The 26,261-nt window shown below is 50.4% G+C and overlaps 1 protein-coding gene across 1 annotated transcript in view; it reads right to left on the bottom strand.

The window, feature by feature from the left end:
• The window catches only part of MOV10L1 (Mov10 like RNA helicase 1), a 30,060-nt gene extending 6,014 nt beyond the window's left edge, over window positions 1-24,046 (bottom strand). Inside the window, exons 1-13 of the mRNA XM_082634419.1 lie at window positions 23,928-24,046; window positions 20,092-20,206; window positions 16,519-16,696; window positions 16,152-16,222; window positions 13,044-13,135; window positions 3,583-3,641; window positions 3,032-3,129; window positions 2,519-2,627; window positions 2,063-2,235; window positions 1,422-1,568; window positions 831-952; window positions 553-652; window positions 282-446 (exon numbers count right to left, since the gene is read on the bottom strand). Coding sequence (XP_082490545.1) covers window positions 282-446; window positions 553-652; window positions 831-952; window positions 1,422-1,568; window positions 2,063-2,235; window positions 2,519-2,627; window positions 3,032-3,129; window positions 3,583-3,641; window positions 13,044-13,135; window positions 16,152-16,222; window positions 16,519-16,687 — 1,305 coding nt within the window. The 5' untranslated portion in view covers window positions 16,688-16,696; window positions 20,092-20,206; window positions 23,928-24,046. The remainder of the gene's footprint in view (window positions 1-281; window positions 447-552; window positions 653-830; window positions 953-1,421; window positions 1,569-2,062; window positions 2,236-2,518; window positions 2,628-3,031; window positions 3,130-3,582; window positions 3,642-13,043; window positions 13,136-16,151; window positions 16,223-16,518; window positions 16,697-20,091; window positions 20,207-23,927) is intronic.
• Between the last annotated feature and the right edge of the window lie 2,215 nt (window positions 24,047-26,261).

Raw genomic sequence — 26,261 nt, 5'->3', positions numbered from 1 at the left:
CACAGTGACACAGACTGAAGCTCTCTTACTGAGGGGCTGGCGCTGCCTGCAAGGGCCGGCCCCCCAGGGAGCCCCTCAGCAAGCCCTGGAAGCAGTTCCTGAGTTCCTCGGACCGTGGAGTTGGTGAAAGTGCCTCAGGTGCACTTCGGGGATGGTGGCAGAAGGAGGGTGGGCTGCTTGGGCCCTGCCCCTGGTGTGGCTCAGGGGACACAGGGTGGTGAGCTCCCCCGTGGGCCCCTCTGCTTGAGTCCCACCAAGGAGCACGTGGGGTCCAAGCTCACCAACAAGGGGTTGTAGGCACCACAGGCTCCAAAGGCGTCTTCGTCTCGCAGATACGCTGGTCGGGACATCAGCCTCTCCAGCATAGAGACGTGCAGCCCATAGGCCATGGCAAGTCTGGACTTGATGACCGGTCCGAGCTGCATGGGGTCTCCGGCCAGGACGATCTGTGGCACGAACAGGACGGCTCTCAGCATCTGTCTCATAAGTGAGGCCCCTGGTGTGTGGCGGGCAGGGGCCAATGTTGGGGCGACCGCAGTGCATGGGCCTCACCTGGCCGCTGACGTCTGAGACCAGCCCCAGGGGGATGAGGCACTCGGGCTCACTCGCCTGGCCCGCTTCGTCCACAAACACGTGCGTGAAGTGTCCGACTCTAGAGGAGGCACGTTCCCGGGGTCACTCTTGTCCACGTGTCCTGCCCAGCATGGCTTGCCTCGCTGCCCGGGGCGCCTGCCCCACCCCGCTCCTGCCCGTGCCCCCAGGGACCTCCCGACCCTCCGCAAACACACCACCTCCTCCCAGCCTCTGCCCAGGAAGCCCCAAGCGCCCACCGCAACCCTATCTGGTAGAAGAGCCCCGCGCTGCTGCACGTGGTGATGACCACCCTGAAGCGAGAGGCCTTCCAGATGTCTTCCCCGTCTCTGCAGTACGGCCTGATGGTCTCTGTGATGCTCTGTGGGGGGCAGGCCATCGGCCAGGTCACTGAGCATTTCTTTACACTGGACACAATCACAAAGCTGAATGGAATTCTGAATGATAACCTCAGCCTGCTGCCACTTCTTAGTTGTGACTCAGTATTGATTTAAGATTGTTTTTTATATCAAAACGTCTTATGTTTTCCTATCAATTTAGTCTACGTTTTACAGACTCTAGAACCATGAATATAACAGAGAATCCTGCAGATCCTTCCCCAAAACAACCACATACATTTTCTAGATTCAATCTCTTTAGTTAACCAAACTGGGAGCTTTTATAGCAAACCAACAGAACCAAAAAGCAACTGTGCCTTTGGGGAAAAATATAAGAGTAGCATCAGCATTTAACAAAGCTGGGAACGCCCAGAACGTCACTAAATGTTCAGGAAGGAAACAGTCCTCGTGCTCTGGTGTGGGGTTGGGACAAGGTCCGGCGAGGACGCTCACCTCCTGGAACCTGCAGGTGGCGTTCACGCGGACCATGGCGCCCAGCCGCAGCGCCTGGCTCTCGTGCAGCCGCAGGCACACAAGGTCGGCCGCGCTGTTGGAGGGTGCGCACACCAGGATCCGACTGTCCGGCAGAGCGTGGTAGACCTTCCCCAGGACACACGGGAGGCAAAAGGGGACGGGTCAGCGGCCAGTGCCAAGCCCACCCGCGAAGGCTCCTGACGTGGACTCGCTGCATGGGCCCACGTCACCCCTCACACGTCTGAGCCTGGCCCTGCCACTGTGTGCATGTGGTGGAGTCCCCGTCTCCCAGACCCTAAACTGCCCGGGTCTGGGTACCCACGGGCGACCTGAGTCCCCAGCGACGTAGGACACTGAACACACACAATGTCCACAACTCAATTTAAATCTCGATGGAGGCGCCAGACACTTGTGCAGTTTCTATTCTGAAGTGGAGCGATTCCTGTCTAAACCTAGGAAATGAGCTCTTAAAGTCCTATAGCCACATAACAAACTTTGCTAAATATGAAACAACTGGGATTTTTCAAACTCTTTTCAACGTTCTGATCTATGGTTTAAACTGATGCTTCCCGATGACAGGAACACACAGCTGTGTTTACCACGTCCCCACCCACCATTACCTGTAAAACAGCCTCTATGATGGTCACTGTCTTCCCAGTCCCAGGAGGCCCGAAGAGCACATAGGGGATCGGGCGGCAGTCTCCACTCAGGATCCTCCTCACCGCCAACTTCTGGTTTTCGTTCAGCAGGGGGTTGAAAAACTCCCTCTCTCTCGCTTTCGGGCCTCCGCTGACTGCGTCAAAGGGGAGAGACAGGGTCAGCGGAGGTCACGGCTGGTCCCCTCACGACCCGTCCCAGCGTCACTCGCATTCGGGACAGTCGGCTGAGAGCAAAAGCATAGGCCACTCCGCCCGCTCCCCGCGTCACCTGTGCAGTGTCACCGAGGTGTTAAGAGTGGTTGTTAACACATGGACAAGAGCAGCCCACCATCAGGAAGGTGAGAACACATGTCCCCTCGGCTGCCCGAGATCCCCCCCACCAAGTCCTGCAGTAGCTGGCTTGGTCCCCAGACTCACCCAGCCCGCCGGTCTCTGTGGCGAAGGCCCACGGCCCTGGTGTGTCCTGGGTGCCTGCCCGCTGCTCCTCTGGGGTGTGCTTAGTTTGGTCCTTCAAGGCTTTCCTATTCTAGAAAAATCATGCAGAAAAATGGCTTAAAAAGAAAGCTTTGGGACTTCCCTGGTGGTGCAGTGGGTAAGAATCCGCCTGCCAATGCAGGGGACATGGGTTCAATCCCTGGTCCGGGAAGATCTCACATGCTGCGGAGCAGCTTAGTCCGTGCGCCACAACTACTGAGCCTGCGCTCTGGAGCCCGCGTGCCACAACTACTGAGCCTGCGTGCCATAACTACTGAAGCCCGTGCGCCTAGAGCCCGTGCTCCGCAACAAGAGAAGCCACTGCAATGAGAAGCCTGCGCACTGCAAGAAGAGTAGCCCCCGCTTGCTGCAACTAGAGAAAGCCTGTGTGCAGCAACGAAGACCCAGCACAGCCAAAAAAATTTTTTTTTAATAAATAAATAAATAAAGCAATACCTCAGAGGTGGGCTGTCCATGGTTTTTGATGTCTTGTGCGTGTTTCCAACTCCACGTCACTTGGGGAGACTGTAAAATGATTTCTTCTGGAAACAACACTTTTAGAACAAGAAAAAGCGAGAAGGTAGACATCACTGAAAAGCTTAAGAAAGATGAATAGAGGCAGCTAGTCCTGAAGAAATTCATGTCTGTGAATTCCTCTCCTCTCTGGCCCTGTACGCTGCTTCTCACCTACAGCATAGTGCCAGCACCGCATATTCTTTGCAACAAAGCCATTTACCTGTCTATTTTTAAGTACAAAAATGAGTTACGTTTAGGGGGGAAAGCAGAGCGCAATCATTTTATTTTTAATAACTTAAGCATGTTATTTCTACATAGCTGAAATTGTGAGGAAACACTGAACGTCCCCAACAGAAAGGAAAACACTGGGTATCACATAGTTTTACTTCTAATGTATGAATGAAGAGACTGTGGTTTACATAAAATTTTACGTGACGCTTCTAAAAATACTCTGGGAAGATGTAACACCGTCATCCCACAAAAGTTAATACCTTTTACGCCCAAGTGGACAACTTGTTCAAGTGCAAAGTGACACCGTCTGCTGGTGGTCCTGTGGGAGAGAGTGACGTGGGTCAGCACCCTGGGACCCTTAAGAAACACTCACACGAGACCAGGCTGGAGGCACCAGCAGGAGTTTTACGAGAAAACTCTCAACACCTGTCAGGACAGCAGGGACACCTTCCTTTCTGGGAATACTCCTGTTTTAATGTATAAAATGGACAAGTAGAAAAAAGAGAAAATATAGCCCGTGAAGTGTCAGAGCTGCATCAATAGGAAAGTAACTTTGATGGTAAAGATTCACTCCTGTGAAATTTACTCAGAACAACAGTTAAAAAATAAACTGAAGCATGTTAAAAATGCTAAGTATTGGGGTTTCCCTTGTGGTGCAGTGGTTAAGAATCTGCCTGCCAATGCAGGGGACACAGGTTTGAGGCCTGGTCCGGGGAGATCCCACATGCCGTGGAGCAGCTAAGCCCGTGCACCACAACTACTGAGCCTGCGCTCTAGAGCCCGCTCACCACAACTACTGAAGCCCGCGCGCCTAGAGCCCATGCTCTGCAACGAGAGAAGCCACTGCAATGAGAAGCCCGTGCACTGCAACGAAGAGTAGGCCCCGCTCGCCGCAACTAGAGAAAGCCCGCGCGCAGCAACAAAGACCCAATGCAGCCAAAAATAAAAAAATAAAAAAATTATTAGACAAGCAAAACAGCAGGAAAATAAGAAGCATCCTCAGGGGAAAAGTTAAAAGAAACAGACCCAGAAATGAACTAGATACTCAATTAGCATACAAGAAGTTCAAAACAGTTGTTATAAATACATTTAAGATTTAAAGATGGACATAATGGTTGAGCAGATGGGGAATCTCTACAGAAAAGACCCAACACAGCCAAAAATAAAATAAAATTTAAAAAAGTTAAGCTTATTAGAGCAAAAATTGATTCGAATCAGGCAGTACAGCATCCCATTAGCAGACAGAAGAGCTCTGAGGAGATGTTTAAAATGAAAGACTTCTACAGGCAGAAGGGAGCAGGGACAAGGAAATGATTTAGGTGAAAAGGCGGGTTGGCTGGGGCAAGGTCACTCTCCTTGAGGGAACGGCAGGGGTCATTCAGGGAGATAACCCCCCAGTGCTAATCAGGGGGTTCCTGGCTGACTGGTTCACAAATCCATTTCTGGGACAGCTGAGACTGCAATTCAGTAAAACCTGTTTGGTGACGTGGGGCATAGTATAAGCGACTCCACTGTGGGTCTGTTCTCCATTTTTTTTTTTTTTTTTTTTTTGGCTTTGCCACACATCAAACGGGATTTTAGTTCCCTGATCAGGGATAGAACCCCCGTGCCCGCTGCAGTGGAAGCGTGGAGTCTTAGCCACTGGACTGTCAGGGAATTCCCTGTTCTCTTGTATTTTAACACAACAAAAAGAAGAAAAAATGGAAAATAAAATTCCACCTTCAAAGGAACAAGATGACCAAAGCTCCAAAGCACAAAAGAAGAGAATGCTCAGAAAGGAGCATCTGGCCTCAAACAAGCAAAGGCACGAGAGCTGGTTCACACCACCTCAGAACTCCGGCCACAGGCGGATTTCCGGAAAATGCAGGTCACCGTCAGGACCCATTCCCACAGCGCAGCGTTCTAGGGGCGGGTATGGGGCCAGAAGGAATGGGAGCCTCACCTGCAGGGCCCCAGGCTCCTGGCAGCCCCATCACCCCTGGGATACAATAAACTCCACTCAAGAGGAGCAGCAACCAGAAAAGACCCTCCTAGGACTTAGCAAGGCTGACTCTAAGAAAGAAAAAACAACTTAAAGCAGATCAATTAAAGAGGAAGAAACCTTCCAGTGGGAAGTCACCATAACAAAGACTCTAAAACGCCCAAGGAAACCAGACATCCCGTCAACTTGCAGCCCAGCATCTTACCCTTAACAGCATGAAAACAGCATGAAAACATGAGTCAAACGTTTCCCAGTAAATCCTTGGAGCACATTACGGGAGGAATTCACCACACAGAACACCACGTTTTTCATCTTGGGCTTATAAGAAAGGTTCGACAGAAAGTTATCCAGTCGAAATATCCATCTCCTGAATAGGCTGAACAAAAAAATTATTATCTCAAGAAATGCCAAAAAGGAAATGAATGTAATAGCTCAGAATAGAAAACTGATGCTTAAAATTCCTTAACACAATTAATCCGAAGGACAGCAAGACACTAGATGGTAAAATACTAGCAGTATTTACTAAAATAAAAAACAAGACAAAGACACAGGAGATGGAAACCATGAGAGAAAAGTAAAGCAGCTGGGTGGGAACTAACACAACAACAGACAAGGATTCCAAAGGAGGACAAAGAATGGAAAGAAAAGAGGAATTAAAGGAAACTTTCCTAGGTTCAAACTGCTGTCCAAGAGGAGACCCCATATGGCAAAGATGACAATTCTCCCTGTATTTTAACATCATGGTACAAAGATGTAAGAATGTTTACTGCTTCACTGTCTGTGATAGGAAGAAGCTTAGAACCTAAAGGTCCAGCGGGGATAATAAAGACCAGAGCAAAACCCAATGGACTGGGAGTACCCTGGTGGCCCAGTGGTTAGGACATGGGCTTTCACTGCCGTGGATCCGGGTTCGATCCCTGGTTGGGGAACTAAGACCCCACCAGCCATGCAGTGCAGCCAAAAAAAAAAACCCCAAAACCCTGATGGACTAGAGACAGAAACACATGAGAGAATACTGATGAGGCTGGAAGTCCGTCCTTCGATGAGATCAGTAAAGCCGACAAAGCTCTAGCCAAACTGACAGGAAAAGAAAGGGCAGACGTGTTGCCAGTCCTGGGAACGAGAGTGGTAACGTCAGCAAAGACTCTACAAACACTAAGCAAACAATAAAGAAATATCATGAGCAATTTCACACAAATACATTAGATAACTCAGATGAAACGCACAAATCCGTAAAGCACACACACTACCAGAGTCCATGTGGCAAGAAACTAAGGGTTCTTAATCTCTTAAAGAAACTGAATTTGTAGTCAGGAAGCTTCCCACAGAGAAAACTTCAGACCTAGAAGGCTTTACTGGTAAATTCTACCACGCATTTAAGGAAGAAGTGATGAAATTCGTATTTTTAAGGCAAGACAAGAAAAATTTAAACATAAACTTGTTCTCTGCCTTTTGGCCTCCTCCCTCCCCACTAGTGTGCATCTGCATCTGCGTTATGTGTGAACCTGACCTCCCCCATGGCAGAAATACCTGCTCAACCAAAGATTGGTTTTTCTCCTTCTGGAGCCAGCCATGTAACTCCTTAGAAGATAACATTCCTTTCTCAGTCCTGTGAGGGGTCACAGTGACCCCCCACTCACCTTGCACACGCGCAGACGTCTTTGGTGGACTGTACGGACATGGCCAATGTGTCGTTTCCCTTAAAGAGAGTGACTGGTGCAGAGCAGACAGGCCAGACGACCTGGGGAGACTCGGGGCTGCAGTGAATGGTAGTTCTCAGCTGAAATACTTATGACCTTATTAGTGTTACCAGCTCTATTACCTGTATTCTTCCTATTCTTCCTAACAACAAGATTATTGTTTCCTGCATTACCAAATGTGTGACTGAGCCCCCGATAAAAATAAGATGACTAGGTGACCTGAAACAACTGACCAAATACATAGTTCCATAAGCTCAATGACTGCAACAGAGCAACTCTAGATGTGGGAAGAAGCAACCAGAGGGAACCATTTCCTGGACCATAAATGACTAGATGGACAGGTGGTCCAGAGGCTTTGGGCTATACTGTTAACAGGGCCTAGTCCAGCACACTGAGGGGCCCAGCAATGAAATCCCCGTCTGAGCTGGGAATGAGGATTCCTAGCACCGTGGGACAAAATGGTCACTAAATGCCTCCCAAACCTTGGTTGAAATTAAGACTGAAAGGGAGGGGACTGTAACGTAAAAAAATGTTGTCCACCCTCCAGTTCTACAAGAATCAAGTTGGTAACCACTGCACAGTACATCCCAAAAGGAATTCAGGGAAGATAAGGATGAATGAAGCATTTGTGCTCTGGGAAAACTGGCAGAACTGGTCCTCAGATAGTTGGATATTTTCAGGAGAAAATTTTATAAACCCAGTATCCTGCTTCTTCCCATGCTTAGAAAAGCACTAAAACCATCAGCTAAGGCATCTGTTTCTTGTGAACAGCAGTGACCTCCCACCAAGCTGTGTGCTTGGTTGCACGCACCCCTTCAAAATCACACCTATACTGATCTCCTCCCTACCTCTTGGGAACAGTCCTCAGAGCTTCTAAAAGACTGTCCCCCAGGTTATAATCCTCAGGTTAGCTAAAATAAAATTCTTCATTTGTTTCTTAGACTGACTACTGATTAATATTGTCAACATTAAGTAATACCCATTCTACACAAACCGTCCCAGAAAATGGAAGAGGAGGTGACACCTTCCAACTTACTGTGCGGCCAGTGTTACCTCGTACCAAAATCAGAAAAAGATACTTCAAGAAACTAAAGACCCATATTCCTCATGAACACAGACGAAAAAATTAATACAATTTTAGCAAATCAGATCTAACAATATATAAAAGGAAATTACATCATGGCCAAGCGGGGTTTATTCTAAGAATGCAAAGTTGATTTTACAATCAATGTAACTGACTATCTTAATAGACCAAAACTGAAAACCCACATGATCATCTCAATAGATATAGAAAAAGCATTTGACAAGATCCCATATCCATTTTTGATTAAATAAATCTCAGCAAACTAGGAGACTATGTCCTTAACCTGACAGGGCCAAATACAAAAACCTACAACTCACAGCACTAGATGGTTCAAGACTGAACGTAGGCTACTGGCCTAAGATCAGGAGCAAGGCGAGGACGCCACTTCCCGCCACTTCTACTTAACACCATTCTGGAGGCTCTAGCCAGTGCAAGGCAAGAAAAAACAAGACGCATCCAGATGAGAAAGGAAGCAGCAAAACTGTCTTTATTTGAATACGTGATTTTACTGTATACACAGAAGATCCTATGTAATCTGTAAAAAGCTACTAGAACTATTAAGTGAGTTTAGCAAGCTGGCAGGATACAAGATTAATATACAAACATCAATTGCATTTAAAGAGTCAGGGACAAATTTGACAAAAGATATACAAAACCTGTACAGTGAAAAGTACAAAACACTGCCTAAAGAAATGAAAAAATGCCTAACTAGATGGAGAGATATACCATTTCCAAGGGTTAGAAAACTCAGTATTAAGATGTCAATTCTCAGAATACTACTCAGCCATAAAGAGTGAAGTAATGCCACTTACAGGAACACGGATGCACCCAGAGATTATCATACTAAGTCAAGTCAGGCAGACAAAGACAAATATTATTTGATATCACTTATATGTGGAACCTAAAAAATAATACAAATGAATCTATTTACAAACAACAGAAACAGACTCACAGACATAGAAAACATACTTACGGTTACCAAAAGGGAGAGGGGAGAAGGATAAATTAGGAGTTTGGGATTAACAAATACACACTACTATATACATAAAACAGACAGCCAACAAGGACCTACTGTATAGCACAGGGAACTATGTCGAATATCTTGTAATAGCCTATAAAGGAAAAGAATCTGAAAAAAATATAAACTGTATATAACAGAATCACCTTGCCGTACACCTGAAACTAAAACAATATTGTAAATCAGCTATACTTCAATTTAAAAAAAAAAAGATGTCAATTCTCCCTTAAGTGGACCTAAAGAGTCAGTGTCATCCTGATCAAAATCTCAACAGGCTTTTTGTAGAAACTGACAGGCTGATTCTAAAATCCACATGGGAATACCAAAGACCTGGAATAGCTACAACTCTGCAAGAGAGGGACACAGTGGAGGCCGTCCCCTCCCTGATTTCAAGACTTATCACAAAGGCACAGTGACCGAGGCTCTGCGGTGTAGGCTGCAAGACTGACAGATGCACCAGTGGAGCAGAATGGACAGCTAAGGGATAGAGCCACATGTGTAGGCCAATTGGCTTTTTCTTTCCTTCTTTTTTTTTGGTTTTTATAAACCTTTATTTTAAATGTTATTTTACTAAATTTATTTTAATTAGAGTATAATTGCTTTACAATGTTGTGTTAGTTTCTGCTGCAGAACAAAGTGAATCAGCTATATGTATACATATATCCCCTCAACTGGTTTTCAAAAAGGTGAAAAGGTCACTCACTGGACAATGGACAGTCTGTCTTTTCAACAAATGGTGCTGGGACAACTGGACAGCCCCTGCCAAATCAATCCATACCTTGCATCACTTGTAAAAATTAACTTGAAATAGATCACAGCCCTAAATGTAAAACTTAAAGCTGCAAAATTTCTAGAGAAAAACGTAGGAGAAAATCTTTGTGACCTTGACCTTGGCAGACTTCTTAAATGCGTCACCGCAAGCATGATCCATGAAAGAAAAACCGACAGACTGAACGTCATCAAAATTAAGAATTCCTGCTCTTCAAAAGGCACTACTAAAAATGAAAATACAAGACACAGTCTGAGAAAATATTTGCAAAAAACATACCTGATAAAGGACTTGTACTGAGAATATGTGAACAACTCTGAAAACTCAACAATAAAGCAAACGATACAGAACGTGAACCACAGACCTGAGCGGGCACCTTCACGAAGGCCGAGTGCCGGCCAGCGAGTGGAGGAGGCGCTCGGCGTCGGTCATCACAGCAAGGTGAGTCCCCACTGCACACCTAACACGAGCCTGAGGAGGAACCACCGAGCACCCAGGGGCTGTGCACGTGGGGAGCACGGTGGGAACACAAGCAGTGTAGCCACCTGAGGAGAGTCTGGCAGTGTCTCAGGAAGCTCAGTGTACACCTGTCGCCGTGTGCAGCCACGGTACTGCCAGGCGCTTACCCAAGAGAAATCAAAATGCCTGTCCACACGGATGTTTACAGCAGCTTCATTTCTAACAGCCAGATCTGCAAACAACCCAGCGTCCACCCACAGGTGCCTGGATTAGTAACCTCAGGTATGTTCTTATAATGGAGTATTACTCAGTCATAAAAAGGAATGAATTCATGCAAAAGCAAGGCTGAATCTCAAAATAGTTAAGCTGAGTGAAAGATGCCAGGCAAAAAAGAGTAGGTCCTCACGTAAATTCTACAAAATGCAAACTAACGTGTGGTGCTTGGGAGCTGGGGTGCAGAGGAGGAATGACAAGGGCAGCAGGAAACATCTGAGGTGGCAGGTCTGCCCGCAGTCTTCACCGTGAAGCTCGTTTCACGGGGTATACAAATGTCAACACCATCAAGCCGTATACTTTAAACAGGCATAGATCATTTTACGTTCATTACCTCTCAGTAAACCTACTTTCTTAAAAAGGAAAGACACCTGCGAACAGCATAAAGGTGCAGCCGTCTGAGCATCCAGAGGGCCCGGCCTCTTGGCTCTGTCCCTCCTGCAGCACTGCGGTGCCGCCCAATCCTCTCGTTTGTCAAAACAAGTGGTAAATACAGATTTTTTAAAGTGTGAAATCGCCTGATTTTGAGTAACTTAATGCAAAACCACCAAAAACTTATGTGGGGCGAGCAAATCCTCTGTGCAGCAGAAGTGGCCACTGGCCCTCGTTCCCGCCTCGCTCCCCACCTGGACGGCTGCAGACAGCATCCCCTCTGAACTCAGATTCCGACTTCCTGCCTCGACCTCAACTTCCTGTCTTTCCAACACTCTGGGTCAGGAAGCTGCCCGGCAGTCTTCAGCCCCACGGCCCTCGGGCTTCTTCCTGCTCACTTTCTTCCTAGGCTCACGGCCCACAGCGCATCCGTCCCCCCGCCTGCCCATGTCCTTCGGTCGGGCGGCTCTGGCACTGACTGCAGCAGCGTTTCCTCTGCCCCCGCCCCCGCCCCAGGTCCACGTCCTCTTCTTTCTCTGCGAACATCCTCACCTCACGTCCTAGAGCGACAACGAGCCCTTACAAATTCCCACTCACCAGCGGCTCCCATCTCCTGTGTGCCCAGCACAATGGAGGACGTGTGCCCTCGCCAAAGACCACAGCCTCGGCCCAGGTCCGGCGCCCGCGTCTCCACGCGTCACTCCTGCTGCCCGGTCACCACACCCACCTCACTGGCTTCACACGAGCGGTGCTGGCTCCTCTCACTGTAAGCAGCAAACCAGGCAAGGCTGCCCGGACCCTGGGAGCCTCCTCCTCACTCATCTCTCCGTCCTGCCTTCTCTGCTTTCCCAGCCAAACACCCTTCAAAAGGGCCAACTCCACGCCTGCACCATCCATTCACCCGCAACACCTTCCAACCTGGCTGCAGCCCAAACACTGAAAGAGTTCTTAAACAAGACACGAAAAGCACTAGTATACAAAAACCCTGATAAATTCCACTATCTTAAAACTACCACCTTCTGATACTCAAAAGATATTTTAAGAAAGTGAAAAGACAAGTAACAAACCCAGAGAAGTTGTCTGTAACAGGTGTATCTAAGAATAGTCTAGCATAAAGAATACAGAAAGGACAGCTACAAATAATTAAAAAAATCAAATTATAGTCAATAAAAGACACGAGAAAGCATTTCACAGATGAAGGAATTTTACGGCCAATAAACAGGGGGACTCTCGACCTTAGAAGTAGTCAGAGAAACATACATCAAGACCAAAGTGAGACACAGCTCACACCTACCAGGCAGGCACACGCCCAGGATTTCACAAAATCAGGTTTCGGGGGGGCATTACAGACCCTGAGCCCGCGGGGCACTTCTGCCCCCACGTGTAAAGCTGGAACATTAGCATCCCCCAAACCCTGACCCCTCTCCTAAGTGCGCAGCCAAGAAAACCTGGGGGTGTGTGTGCACGAGGAGATAGTGGGTGTCCACAGCAGCCGCCAGAGCGCGGGCAGCGCTGTGCTCACCGGCAGGAGGGCAGACACACGCCCGGTGGGGCACAAGTACACTGCGGACACGGCCCGTGGACCTCGTGTCAGCAAACCCACACCTCCAGACCACAGGCGGCAAGTGCAAAACAGCTGCAACTAACGCAAACACTTGCCCGGTGTGTGTGTCTGTGCACAAACACACCAACTTTTGTTTTAAAAAGCAAAGGAGAGAGAAGCACAAAATCCCAGCTAATGGTGGGGGCTTGGTGGAGGAGGGGGAGAGACAGCTGGTGGTGGGGTCCCCGCCTCGTGACACGTGACAAGTGAGGTGGAGGAGGAGCAGCTGGTGGTGACGGCGTGTGAGGGACCATGGATTCTCACTTAAGATCCAAAAAGGAACCGACATGCAAACGTTTACCAAACGGCTGGTGACAAAGCTGTGACCACAGAGGCATGTGACACGGGTGCAGGGAGCCCGCTCACAACCCGCGAGCACACATGCCGCCACCTAGGTATCAAGGGACCGAGGGAAGGGGAGACAGCCGCCCACCCAGAAGGGAGAGTCCCTGGAAGCGTTACCTGTTGTACCTAAATTCCACATCCATAGGTTCAGAGTTATATGCTTGTTCAAACTCTGAATTAAGTTTAAGGGTTACATCTTCTTCATGAATCTAAAAATAAACAAATCATTTACTTTTTATACTTTGTACTTGATTTCTTGGGACAATCTTCTATCCATATTCAGCAACTCATCATGAAGCATTCATCCTACAGATCTGAGCTGAAATCTGACATCTGAAATGAGTGCAAGATGATGGGAAGGGACTCAGTCACTGCGCTGTTCCGCCCCCACCCCCAGCAGCATACCTGCCGACGCTTCCGCCGGGCGTGCGGGCTTGCGAACACAGGGTGTGCAAGACAGGCCGCCACCTCTGAAGGAGACACGTGAACGACCGCAAAGAGCAGGCGGTGCCGCCACGAGACCCCCTCCCCCATCAGGACAGGCAAACAGACATTCAGGGACCCTCCAGCCAAAGCTAGGTCCTGCATAGGAATCCTCAGAGGAGCAGGAAGGAAACCCCATGCTGAGAGGAGCTGAAACAGGACAGGAGCGCTAGGCAGCGGGGCCTCCCAAGAGCTGGGGGCCAGTGAGGGCGGAGGCTGCGGCGTGACGCTCACAGTGCCCCCTGCTCTGGGCAGAAGCAAACACAAGCCCCTTAAAAGGAAAGCAAGCCCAGCACAGGGTCCTGGGTTTCCCAGAGATTAAGACAAATGAAAATGAATCTGTAATCACAGACCATCAGGCACACAAGGCAACCACCAGCAGTGAGGGTTGACTTGAATTGCCATCAACAGATTGAGGCCCCAAGGACATCATACACTGATGCTGTCATTTACAGAAATTTGAAAAACTCCGGGGAAAAAAAAAACTGGGAAAACCAAGATAAGCAAGCATAAGATAACATAAAACAACACAACAGGGCAGCTTTAATGAGTCAAATAGTGTTTAGAAACAAGAACTCTGCTTACAGAGCTAAACTCAGAGAGAAGGGAACAAGTGACCTGTTTGCTCCCAGCAGACAGGGAGGCCCTCTGCAGAGGTGCGGGTGGGCCAGGGGCAGTGCTGGCTTAGCCCAAGGAGCCTTCCGTCTCTCTGCCCGCCCCACCACCCGGGGGCGCTCCTGAGGGCCCCGGTGCCTTCATGGCACCCAGGCCACTGCGCTGGCCATGGGGTTCCGGAGAATCACGTAAAGCAACGGCCAAGACCTGAGACAGGACAGCTTTAGCGGGCACCCATCACTCAGGAGCGGCCAGCTTTACGGACGGTCCTGCGGGAAGGTCGGCAGGGCAGCTTCAGCTCTGGACTCGTCAGCCTGGGAGTCAGGGGCCAAGGGGGCCTCACCCCTGAGATCCCTGGCCCTGCTTCTTCTGAGGTTTTAGTCCACAGGGCAGCCCCTAGGGGCACAACTGGTCTACTCTCTGGAAGCTGAGATGGTCACTTGGCCATTCTGGGCTCCTCACGCCCTTGCCAACAGCTAGGGGGGGGCTCATGCTGGGGAGGGTGATGGGCCCTCTAGCTGAGGCTGAGCGGGTCCTGCCCTGCAGTGGAGGAGGCACCCAGCCAGGCCGCCTGTCACCGAGGAGAGCGAGCTCTTGCCCCAGGAAATCCCGGCCCTGGTTTCACCAGCGACAAGGGCTGCGGCTGTGGCCATCTTTCTACAAACACCCCGAAAACCCCCTACCCAACCCCCCGGATGCTCTCCCTCCCTTCCCAGACATAGGCCCCTGTGGCCACGGTCACGGGCCCTGAGCACGCCCCGAGGAGCACAGGGACAGGCGTGTCCTGATACGCGGCCTGGGCCCTGTGCGGGGAGTGCTGAGTGAGGGATCTGGGACCGCCCCCTCGGGGGGTGAGGACCTTGTCTGCAGAGCTGGGTCAGTGCAGGACGTCAGGCAGGAGCAAGAAGCTTCCGCAGGGAGAGAGTGACGTGGATGCCTGTGCAGGCAGGGAGGCTTCCGGTGCCCAGGACCTGCGCCCTCCAGGGCGGTGACTTACTCTGGCTAAGCCACAACACGCGAGGCCTGAGAGGCTCGCCCGACCTTCAGGCCTGGTCCAGCCGCCTGGGGCATGGGGACAGCGCATCCTCTGTCTTGAGGGTGGCGGGAGCATCTGCGTCCAAGCTTCTCTGATTTGGTGGGAGCAACACTGTCACGAGACCAGGCGGGGGCACATTTCTGCCGCGGACCAGCCTGCACCCCGACCTTGTTCTCCAGGCACAGCTCGCCCACCTGAGAGGCCCACTTGACTCAAAACACCACCTCTTCTGCTTCTATCGGCCCCAGCGGGCTCATCTGATGCTGCAGTCCTGGCTGGCGCCCCGGCAGCCCGTACGGCGAGGTCTGTGGTGTTCGAGTCCCCAGCCTGGAACGGCAGCCCCTGTGATGTGCTCACGGCCTTCTCGCCTTTGGAAATGCCTTCTGGGCCCTTTCCACTAACAACACCCTTTCTTTTACGGTGATCAGATGCCACTTCCTCGTCTTCTCAAGGAGATGAACGAATCTCCACACTGGAGTACTCACGCCCGTCTTCCCCTCGTCCCCAGGGGCACATTGCCTGCTGCCCCAGCAAGGGCCCGGCCCCATCCTCAGGGGAGACTCTGCTGGTTCTCATACCCCCCAACCCCGGCTCGGGGCTTCAGTGCCCTAGTTCCCACATCAGGCAGCGTGCGAGCTCCGTGGGTCCCTCCACGCGGCCCCCGAGCTCCGTCCCTGCACCGTGCCCGGCAGGGAGCAGGGAGAGTAGCTGGAGAAGCCCTGGCCGCGCTCAGAGCCGCACGGGCACGGGGCCTTAGGCCAACACAGCCTTCCCCGTGGAGACACCAGAGTGCTCAACGGGTAGGTGTGTTTTTCCTTTGCAGGCTCTCTCTCCCAGAACATATTCAGAACGCCGAATCTGACTAAATGCATGCCTTAACATGTGATGTACTTAACAGGTAAGTGTGTTTTACACGGCTGAAAGTGATAAGATTTCTTTACACATCACATTTATTTAAATATTCACTTGGTCCTGAAATTTTCCAAAATACCATCAACACCAGGGGACCCCCACCCTGAGCTGAGGCAGGAAGTTTACCTCTGCAACCGTCCGCTGGGCTAGTCCAACATGAACTAACAGCGGCCTCTCACCTCAGTCACGTAGCCGATGTACTCGATGACGTGTCCGTTGTACTCCTGAGTTTTTAAAATCAGTTTATCACCTAGTTAAAAAACACATTACCACACGTAAAACTACAAAATCAATAAATTTTTTTGCTGTACTGTAAAATCAAACACTCTGAAGAAGTGGAGTAAGACAAAAACATTACTGGGATCAACAGCTTAAAATCACGTCAGTGTGAAGAGAGAGAGGCTGGCCACGTTTTGAGTGAAATTATAACCCAAAGCAAAGAAAATCAGTGTGACTACAGTGTTGCCAGTTAAAAACATTCTTTTTCCTGACTGTGGTTCAATGTTTCTAGTCCATCTAGGAAAATATGACACGTAACAAACCTACCTGTGTAAAGAGAAGGTCTACTTTCAGCTAATCCTGGGACCTCCAGAACCAGCAAATCCCCATTTCTTTTCAAGGTGACCCCACTCATATTATACTCTTTCAGTTCTATTTCTGCATAAATTTCCTCAAGCCAGAGCAAAGTTGAAAACTTCTCCTTGTGATTTGACATGTTCAAAAGCTGAAAAAGAAGCCAGCAAGTCAGCGAGAGCCGAGGAACACTCTACACACACCCACATCAGGAAGCCAGCAGCTCTGGGGTGGGTAAGTCCCACGTACAGCTGAAACAGCCTTCAAACACTGACGACTGGGCAGCGCAGGGCAGTGGCCCTGAGATGGGGAACCATCTGAGTGAAGCCCCAACCGCCCAGCTCCCATCAGACAGAGCCTCCAGGCTCAGTTCAGAGAAAGCCCGGGGCAGCCCTGTGCGCCCTCAGCTGCGCAGCGGTCAGCACACGAGCGTGAGAAACCGCATCAGGTGGGGAGATGCCTGTGATGGAGCAGAACGGGGCTCCTCAGCCTCAGCACTTCCAACACGGGTGGACTGGTCTCTGGGGCAGGGCTGTCCCGGGCACCGCACAGTGTTTAGCAGCATCTCTGGCCTCCACCCACGAGATGCTGTTCACACTCTCAGTCATGACAACCAAAAATGTCTCCTGGGGGGAAAGTTCACCTGCTGAGAACCACTGGGTCAGAGGTAACGAATCCCAGAACTCACACAGGGCTGAGCATGCCGTGGGTCCCACCAGTCCCAGTGGAAAGGCCTCAGATAAAGGGGCACCGGGCAGGGCACTCAGAAGGAACCAGCCCTTTATTAGAAACGACTCTGGTCCCTCCGAACAAGGCTTTTTTTTTTTTTTTTTTGTGGTACGCGGGCCTCTCACTGCTGTGGCCTCTCCCGCTGCGGAGCACAGGCTCCGGACGCGCAGGCCCAGCCGCTCTGCGGCATGTGGGATCCTCCCGGACCGGGGCACAAACCCGTGTCCCCTGCATCAGCAGGCGGACTCTCAACCACTGCGCCACCAGGGAAGCCCCTAACAAGCCTTTAAAGCCAGGCTTAAAAGTATCTGGCCATTTCCAAGTAACTTAAGTGCATCCCAGAACAAAGTTCAAAAATATTTTCAAGAACGGAAAAATATGAAATACCCAACAAAGTAAAATCCAGAATGTTTAGCGTCCAAACAAAGATGACCAGGCACGGAACTAAGCACAAGCTACAACCCATAATGAGAAGAAAAACCTATCAACAAAGACAGAATCAAAATGACACGTGTGATGGAATCAGTATCACAAGAACATTAAAACACTTGTTGTAACTGTGCTATATACATTCAGAAAGTTGAGAAAAAAAATGAAGAAAACAAAGGTGAGGAAAGACTAAGCATAATAAGTAGAGACAGAAAATATAAAAACAGAGCCTAATTGAACTTGTGGAGATAATAACGACAACATCTGACATAAGACAGTATGCTGGACGGGACGGGACTGCACACTCTGCAAAAGAAAAATCAGCGAACCGAAGACACAGCAACAGAAACTACTCAGAATGAAACACAGAGGAAAAAAGACCGAAGAGAAATGAATGGAGCAGCCGTGAGCTGTGGGGCAACTTCACGTGGTCTCATACACATGTAATGGGAACGTGGAGAGCGGGGCACAAAGAATACTTGAAGACAGAATGGCCAAGAACCTTGAAATTTGAGAAAAACCATAAATTCACTTTCTCCAGTAAGCTCAAAGAACCCAAGCCAAGGTACGTGAAGAAAACTACAGCAACTCACACTGTAAATTAAATCCCTTAAAACTAGTGAAAAACAGAAAATCCTAAAAGGAGCTAGAAAAAAACACAGACTCAGTGCAAAAGAACCAAGGTGAGAAGGAAAGCAGAGCCCCTGGAGAAACGCCAGGAGGGAGGAGGTGTGGGGCAGCGTCTCTGCAGCGCCTGCCCAGAGGTCAAGACGGGGCGAGACCCGCAAGGCTGACAGACCAACCGCTGAAGGGGATGCTCAGGTCCCCCAGAAGGATGGGAGGAGCCCCAGGAAGGGGACCTGCGTCGGGGGGCGGTTACAAGGGCACAGGAAGTCAGGAAGTACTGGGGTGACACACGCGTGAATTAAAGAATCACAAAGGGGCGAGTACTCTGGAACCTTAGACCATACAGCACTTTTTCATGACCATTATTATCATACTGTTATGAATGCTGAAGACACCCACTTTCTTCTGGTAACTGCTATGCTCAAGAGGAGGTCCCTTCCCGGCACCCAGGCCGCGTTACAGGAGAGGTGCAGGCGCACTTCCGGCACACGATGGTCCCAGAAGCTGCATTCGCACCGGCATCAATTTCTCAGCCCCGAAGTTCTTCTCTAAGGTGTTTTAGGGCTGGTTTGCTGCTCCGGCCTCAGTTCAGGCCCTACAACCGTCACTGCAACAACTGCCTGGCGGGTCTCCCTGCTTCCAACCCACAGTCCTGCCCACATACCCTCCTTGGTGCTGCTCCTTCTGTGTGGTCACGCCGTCTCTGGACAGCGCCCAGTGCCCCTGCAGCACCCTCCCCGCTGCAGGACGCCAGTGGCCCTGGGGTGGCACACCCCAGGCCGGTGGCACAGGCAGCATCGCAGCACCAGCACTGGGGGCAGCTTCTGGCCCAGCCCTGCCGCGGGCCCAAGGCCCAGCAGACAGAGAGCTCTGTCCGTCGGTCCCAGGGCAGGCGTGCTCCTCGGTGCCACCCAGCTTCCTCCCAAGCCTCCTTTCCTCTCTGCCTGCCACCCCAGCTCTCCAGGCTCAGGGCTCCCTCACCCTCCACGAATCTCTGGCGAGCCCCAAGTCTCCCTCCAGCTACCATCCAGTCTCCTCCCTCCTCGCCCTGATGCAGCACAAGCCCCGGCCCTCATTCCACTCACCCACTCCTCAGCCAGCAGACAACCAAACCCTCGGGAAAGTACCCTCCTGGAAAAGGGCCGCGCTCCCCCATTGCTGCCAGTGGAACAGACACTCTCCCTCCCTCCCTGGACCCCTGCCTCAGCCTTGCTCAGCGCTGCCCCAGCCCTTGGCCTCCTCTGGCAGGTCCACCCCTTCTCACAGCTCTGACCACCACCTGCCACAGCGGGCAAGCTCAGACCAGGCCTCCCCCAGCGGATCTGAATAAGCCTGAGACCAAAGAAGCAGACGAACAGCCCAGCCAGGGAGGGTGACAAGGAGACGTCCTGCCAGAGGAGCCCGGGAGGCCTGGCCTCCTCCTCCCCAACCCCCCCACTGGTCTGTGTGGCTACAGGCCTTTTCCCAGCTCCCCTGCTTAGCTGCTCAGAGCTCTGTCACAAATGGAAAGCTGCTGAGAGGCTCGGCCTCGGGGTAGAAGAGAGGCCGGGCCGGGGGCAGAGGGTCCCCCCACCCCCGCTTTGTCCCCAGCCCCCAAAGCCCCGACAATCTGCAGAGGCACACAGTGATGGGCCCTGCTGCTCCCGGGGTGAACACAGCCACCACGAGGGCTGAGCCCAACAAAGGTTCACCCTGAGTTTGTTCAGAAAACAACTCGAGGGTGGTGAAGAATCAGTACTTCACATGAGACACTTTTCCTACCTCTGCGAGTAGCGGCTGAAAGGTCAGGATGTCGATTTTCTGCCCCACGCATTCTTTAAGCCTGTCTGGTATCGGGTACTGCGGGAGAAAACTCGGAAGCTGTCGATTCAGGTTCCTTAAAAGGAGATTCGCAAGTTAGAAACAACCCTTCAGCACCAGGCACTTCACCCCAGACGTTTCCACTTAAACATCCTTTCCTATTTCAGAAAGACAGAGGTTCAATCACCAAAAACAACTGGTACGTGAACTGCTGGCCTCAGGCAGTGGTTTGTAAAGGCTATTTAGCTTTGGGGCCGCCCTCCCGGGAGCTGCTTTGCCTCCAGCAGAAGAACATGCCAAACTCCCAAAAGCCCCTGGGACCAGTGAGCTTGAAAACACTGTTTCTAAGCTTCCAATAAGCTCAACTCTTAATGCTTTATTTTTTTCCTTCCAGTTTCACGGACATGTAATTGACGACAGCACTGTAGACATTTAAGGTGTGCAGCATAATGATCTGACTTACACGCATCATGAAATAATGACCACGGTAAGTGTTGTGACCACCCACCTTCTCATATGGATACAAAACTAAAGAAATAGAAAAAAATATCTCCTTGTGACGGGAACTCCCAGGATCACTCTCTTGACACCTTTCACATGTAATATACTGCCATGTTCATTACATGTGTCACGCTGTACATTACATCCCTAAGTACTTATTCATCTTATAGCTGGAGGTCTGTACCTTCTGTCTCCCTTCATCCAGTTCCCCCTGCCAAACCCCACCTCCGGTGACCACAAATCTCATCTCTTTTTCTATGAGTTTGTTTTTGAAGTATAATCGACCTAAAACACTGTTATTTCCTGCTACACAACACAGTGACTTGATATTTCTGTACATTTTAACATGATCATCACAATAAGTATAGTTATAACATGTTACCACGCAAATATATTACATTGTTATTGACTACATTCCCCACAATGTGCATAGCTATCTATCCCTCCATCTATCCATCATCATCTATTCATCCATCCATTCATCCATCTATGGTTATTTAAGTTGCTGGTCTCTTAAGTTCAAATGCATTTTTAACAACCCTGCATTTTTACTCTCCTCCCATCATGATTATTGTTTTTTTTAAATTATTTTTTATTTTTGGCTGCGTTGGGTCTTTGTTGCTACATGTGGGCTTTCTCCAGTTGCAGAAAGCAGGGGCTACTCTTTGTTGTGGTGCACAAGCTTCTCATTACGGTGGTGGCTTCTCTTGTTGCGGAGCATGGGCTCTAGGCGTGTGGGCTTCAGATGTGGCTCACAGGCTCTAGGGCACAGGCTCAGTAGTTGTGGCGCACGGGCTTAGTTGCTCCACGGCTGTGGGATCTTCCTGTAGCAGGGCTCAAACCCATGTCCCCTGCATCGGCAGGCAGATTCTTAACCACTGTGCCACCAGGGAAGTCCCATGATTATTGCTTTTGACATCATATTTTACATCTTTTTGTTCTGTGTATTCCTTAACTCCTTATTGCGGATATATATGATTTTACTACTTTTGTCTTTCAACCTTATTACTAGTCTTATACGAGGCTGGCTTTACTACCTTTACTGTACATTTCCCTTTTCCTATAAGCTTTTACTTTCATAATTTTCATGTATGTAGTTGTGGTCTTTTCTTTTTTGCTAAAAGAAGTCCCTTTATCATTTCTGGTAAAGCTGGTATGGTGATTCTGAATTCTTTTAGCTTTTGCTTGTCTGTAAAGCTTTTAATTTCTCCATCAAATCTGAATGAGAGCCTTGCTGGGTAGAATATTCTTGGGTGTAGGTTTTTCCCTTTCCTCACTTTAAATACATCAATGCTACTCCCTTCTGGCCTGCAGAGTTTCTGCTGAAAAGTCGGCGGATTGTCTTATAGGAGTTCCCTTGTACCTAACGTGCTTTTCCCTTGCTGCTTTTAATATTCTCTATCTTTAATTTTTGCCTTTTTAATTACAACGGGTCTTGGCATGGTCTACTTTCGGTTGATCCTGTTTGGGACTCTGTGCGTCCTGGACCTGGATGTCTGTTTCCTTTCCCAGGTTAGGGAAGTTTTCAGCTGTTATGTCTTCATGTATGTTCTCTGCCCCTTTCCCTCTCTCTTCTCCTCTGGGACCCATTTGATGGTGTCCCAGTGCTCTCTCTCTCTTTTTTTTTTCTTCTAAATATAGATTACTTGCATTTTCTTTTTTTTTTTTTTAATAAATTTATTTTTGGCTGTGTTGGGTCTTCGTTGCGGTGCGCAGGCTTCTCATTGCAGTGGCTTCTCTTGTTGCGGAGCACGGGCTCCACGCACGCAGGCTTCAGCAGCTGTGGCACACAGGCTCAGTAGCTGTGGCTTGCGGGCTCCAGAGTGCAGGCTCAGTAGTTGTGGCGCACGGGCTTAGCTGCTCCGTGGCGTGTGGGATCTTCCCGGACCAGGGATCGAACCGATGTCCCCTGCATTGGCAGGCGGATTCTTAACCACTGTGCCACCAGGGAAGTCCCGAGTGTTTTAGGGATGCTCCTGTACAGTGACAATGTATTAATATTCAACAGGGAAAAACTTACCAGAGGATTAAATACTTGTGCTGTTGCTCTATTTCACTCCTCTAGTTAAGCCGAACTGTAACGGGAAAGCCGCTTGGTGCGCCACTAAACGACAGCCAGAGGTTCTTAAAAGCTCCTGTAACTGGAGTCCAGCCATGTGGACCTGCCGCCCGCAGGTCACGTGACTTCTTGCTCCTGTGTTCAGGTTCCATCCCTAGAGCCACTCAACTACTGTTTACATGCCCAATGACTGTTATTACTTACTGATTGCTGTTGACTGCTCAGTGCCAGAAATGGCACGTGTGCGGCAGGGGGGGGGACTAGCACTTTACAAATGAAACTAAGGCTCAGAGAGGTTGAGAAACTGACCTGAGATGGCACAGCTTCCTGGTGGCAGTGCTGGGATTCAAACAATGGTCTAACCCCAAAGGTCAATAGGCACACAATACTTTAACAGATTTCCCTTCAGCCCACGAATTAGTGGAAGCCCACAGTACCTTATCTTCAATTGTTCCCTGGTCAGATGTGATCTGAGATTCAGGACTTCCCACCACAGAAAAGCAGCACGTGCCATCCCAGTGAGTTCTGGGCAGCAGCTGAGGGGGCGTGTCCACTCGACTAAGTCGTGGAATGTCCTCCAGCCTATAGGTCATGATTTTTTGGCACCAAACTTAAAAAAGCAAAATCTGCTTTTCAGAGCTTTTGGGATTTATAACTGCAGACGAGAAAGCGTGGACGCGCAGCACTTTCTCCAGACGACACCCCAGATACAGTCAGGTCGTCCCCAAGCCCCCAGCCACGCGTCACTAGCAGATTACATGCTTTTTTCTTAATTTCATTTTTCAAAGGTGTCACATCTTCAGATGGGCTTCAAACAGCCAAGCAACCCTGCTGCCCTCGACAAGCGACACTCGGGTGCTGTGAATGGCCCTCGAAAGCCATGCCAACCACGTCTCACTGACCCCTTGCTGCTCGGTGCCCTGGGTGCCCATGTGGGACACAGGCTGTCTCGGGAGGTGGGCGGGCCGGGCTGATGGGAACACGAAAGGTGGCAGGAGCCGAGGGCAAGGGTCATATCACACCTGCCCTGCGAGTCACCTTGAGACCAGCTGGGGTGCTGCAGCGCCCCCCCCCCGACCGCCGTCCTCACAGTGTGTCCCAGGACAATGGAGGGCGCTGGGCCGCAGCTGCACCCCTTTACCCAGGACGTTCACCTCCCTCCGACAACAGCAGCTACGTGCATCCCTCACACCGTGAGCCCAAGATCTGGGCTTGCACGGTCGTCTGCTCATGGTACCTTTTCTGCGTGGTCACGACAACTGTAGTTTGGGTGGAAGCTAACACTTGGGAACTTTTAGACTTCTTCCATGAAAAGGGCTCTTGGACAGCTATCAGTGATTCCTCCTCACTTACGACGTTCACTTCAAGGAATCGCCCGATTATGAAGCTGGAGAAGCAAAGCAGAAGGAGCTCCTTGCAGCGGCCAGAATTCCTGGAGAAACAAGACACAATTTAGTGTGAGCCGTAAGTAACAGAGGCAGGTTCAACACAATCTCCCTTCGTTCACACAGGGAAAGTCACAGAGCTAGCAAACCAGTCACCCTTAGCTTTTTTATTATTTGTTTAAAATTAATTTATTTCTTTATTTTTGGCTGCGTTGGGTCTTCGTTGCTGTGCGGGGGCTTTCTCTAGCTGCGGCGAGCGGGGGCTACCCTTCATTGTGGTGCGTGGGTTTCTCATTGCAGTGGCTTCTGTTGTTGCAGAGCATGGGCTCTAGGCGTGCAGGCTTCAGTAGTTGTGGCACGTGGGCTCAGCAGTTGTGGCTCGCGGGCTCTAGAGCGCAGGCTCAGTAGTTGTGGTGCATGGGCTTAGTTGCTCCACGGCATGTGGGATCTTCCCGGACCAGGGCTCGAACCCGTGTCCCCTGCACTAGCAGGTGGATTCTTAATCACTGTGCCACCAGGGAAGCCCACCCTTAGCTTTTAATAATTCTTTTAGAAGGAAAAAATGGACGTTCTAAAATAAGCAATGTTAACGTTTTCCCAAGCTAAAATCACACACTTGAAATGGTATTGTCTGTAATTCTCACACTTAAGAATGGAAAATATATTTCTAGTATTCACAAGTTTAAATCAGAGTTGTGTAACATGACCAAAGGGACACCATCTCCCACTTTGCCTTCTGCCCACTTTCCGCTGCTGCTCGAGTCCCGGCCCCAGTGTCACGTTACGGAGGGCACCACGGGGGCTGCATCACCAACCGCTGACTCGAGGGCTGCCCTTGGCTCAAAGCATCACCCGTGGCCTGAAGCAAGGCGCTGATTTAATCAGAGCCACCCTCTGACAAATTTAAAATCAGCAAGTGTAGATGAGATGAGGGAGGGAAGAAGGGCTGCACCAAAGGGCCCAGCTGACAGGGGACCAGCAGGAAGAGCCGGGGGTTCTGGAAATGGGGAAGGAGGCAGGAGAGGGAAGGGCCCACGAGGGCTCGGGAGCCCGTGTCTGGCCGGGCTGCCCGGGTGGAGGGAGAAGGGCAGGAAGGTCTCAGGGCCGAGATAAAGGCAGGCCTGGGGAGGAGCAGCAGGGGCCTCGGGGCCCCGGCTTTCCAAGGCTGTGGGGGCTTGGCCGTGCCCGTCCTCCGTAGTCAGGTGTCAGCGTGGGTACCCTCACTCAAGCCACTTTCTCCACTAGCGCTTTTCCTTGTGATTTGGTCCCATCAAAATAGTTACTACGCAAAAAAAAAAAAAAAGGGAAAAAAAAGGGCTTCCCTGGTGGCGCAGTGGTTCAGAGTCCGCCTGCCGATGCAGGGGACACGGGTTCGTGTCCCGGTCTGGGAGGATCCCACATGCCGCAGAGCGGCTGGCCCGTGAGCCGTGGCCGCTGGGCCTGCGCGTCCGGAGCCTGTGCTCCGCAACGGGAGAGGCCACAACAGTGAGAGGCCCGCATACCGCAAAAAAAAAAAAAAAAGGAAAATAGTTACCAATACTTTTTACAACATCCAACCTAGAAGTACCATAAGTGAAACCGAACAAGACAAACGTGCAGATGCCGCAAAGTCAACTCCCTCTATACCCTCCAGCCACGTACTTTGCATCACAGGTAACCACGATCAGGGTTCTTCCACCTGGAGGGATGAGCCCACCGGGTTCGGGCTTCTGTGACACATTCTTCTCCTTTTCTCCTTTACAGGCATAGTCATCTGGGAGATGAAATTTAAATCCAAAATTAGACCAAAGGTGAACTGTTCTGACAGTGGTGGTGCTGGTGGAAGGGACTATCACACACAGACGAGTGGCCGAAGCCCCCGACAGGTGAGCGACAGGCAAGGGGGCGGCAGGCATCCTCTTCCCAATTTAGAATCATTGCACGAAGCAGCTCGTGTAAAGCACGCCGGGCATTTCTCCAGCTGTTTTAGCCCCAAGTATCAGAGAAGGGTCCAGACCAAAGAGCCCACAGGGTAAACACTGCCCCTCGCCTGCCCAGACCCTGGAGCAGCTGCACCAGCTCCCGGACCCGACTGGGCTCGCGCAGCTGATCCAATGGCAACAGCTGACACGTCTACCTGGAGAGGCTTCTCTGTCGTTCATCAGACTGCTCTCCAACGTCTGACAGGCTTTGGTTTTCCTGCAGCT

Source organism: Mesoplodon mirus (genome assembly GCF_964341445.2).
Source record: "Mesoplodon mirus genome assembly, chromosome: 11".
In the NCBI taxonomy this organism is placed as follows: domain Eukaryota; kingdom Metazoa; phylum Chordata; class Mammalia; order Artiodactyla; family Ziphiidae; genus Mesoplodon; species Mesoplodon mirus.
This window is presented reverse-complemented; position numbering and strand designations above follow the sequence as displayed.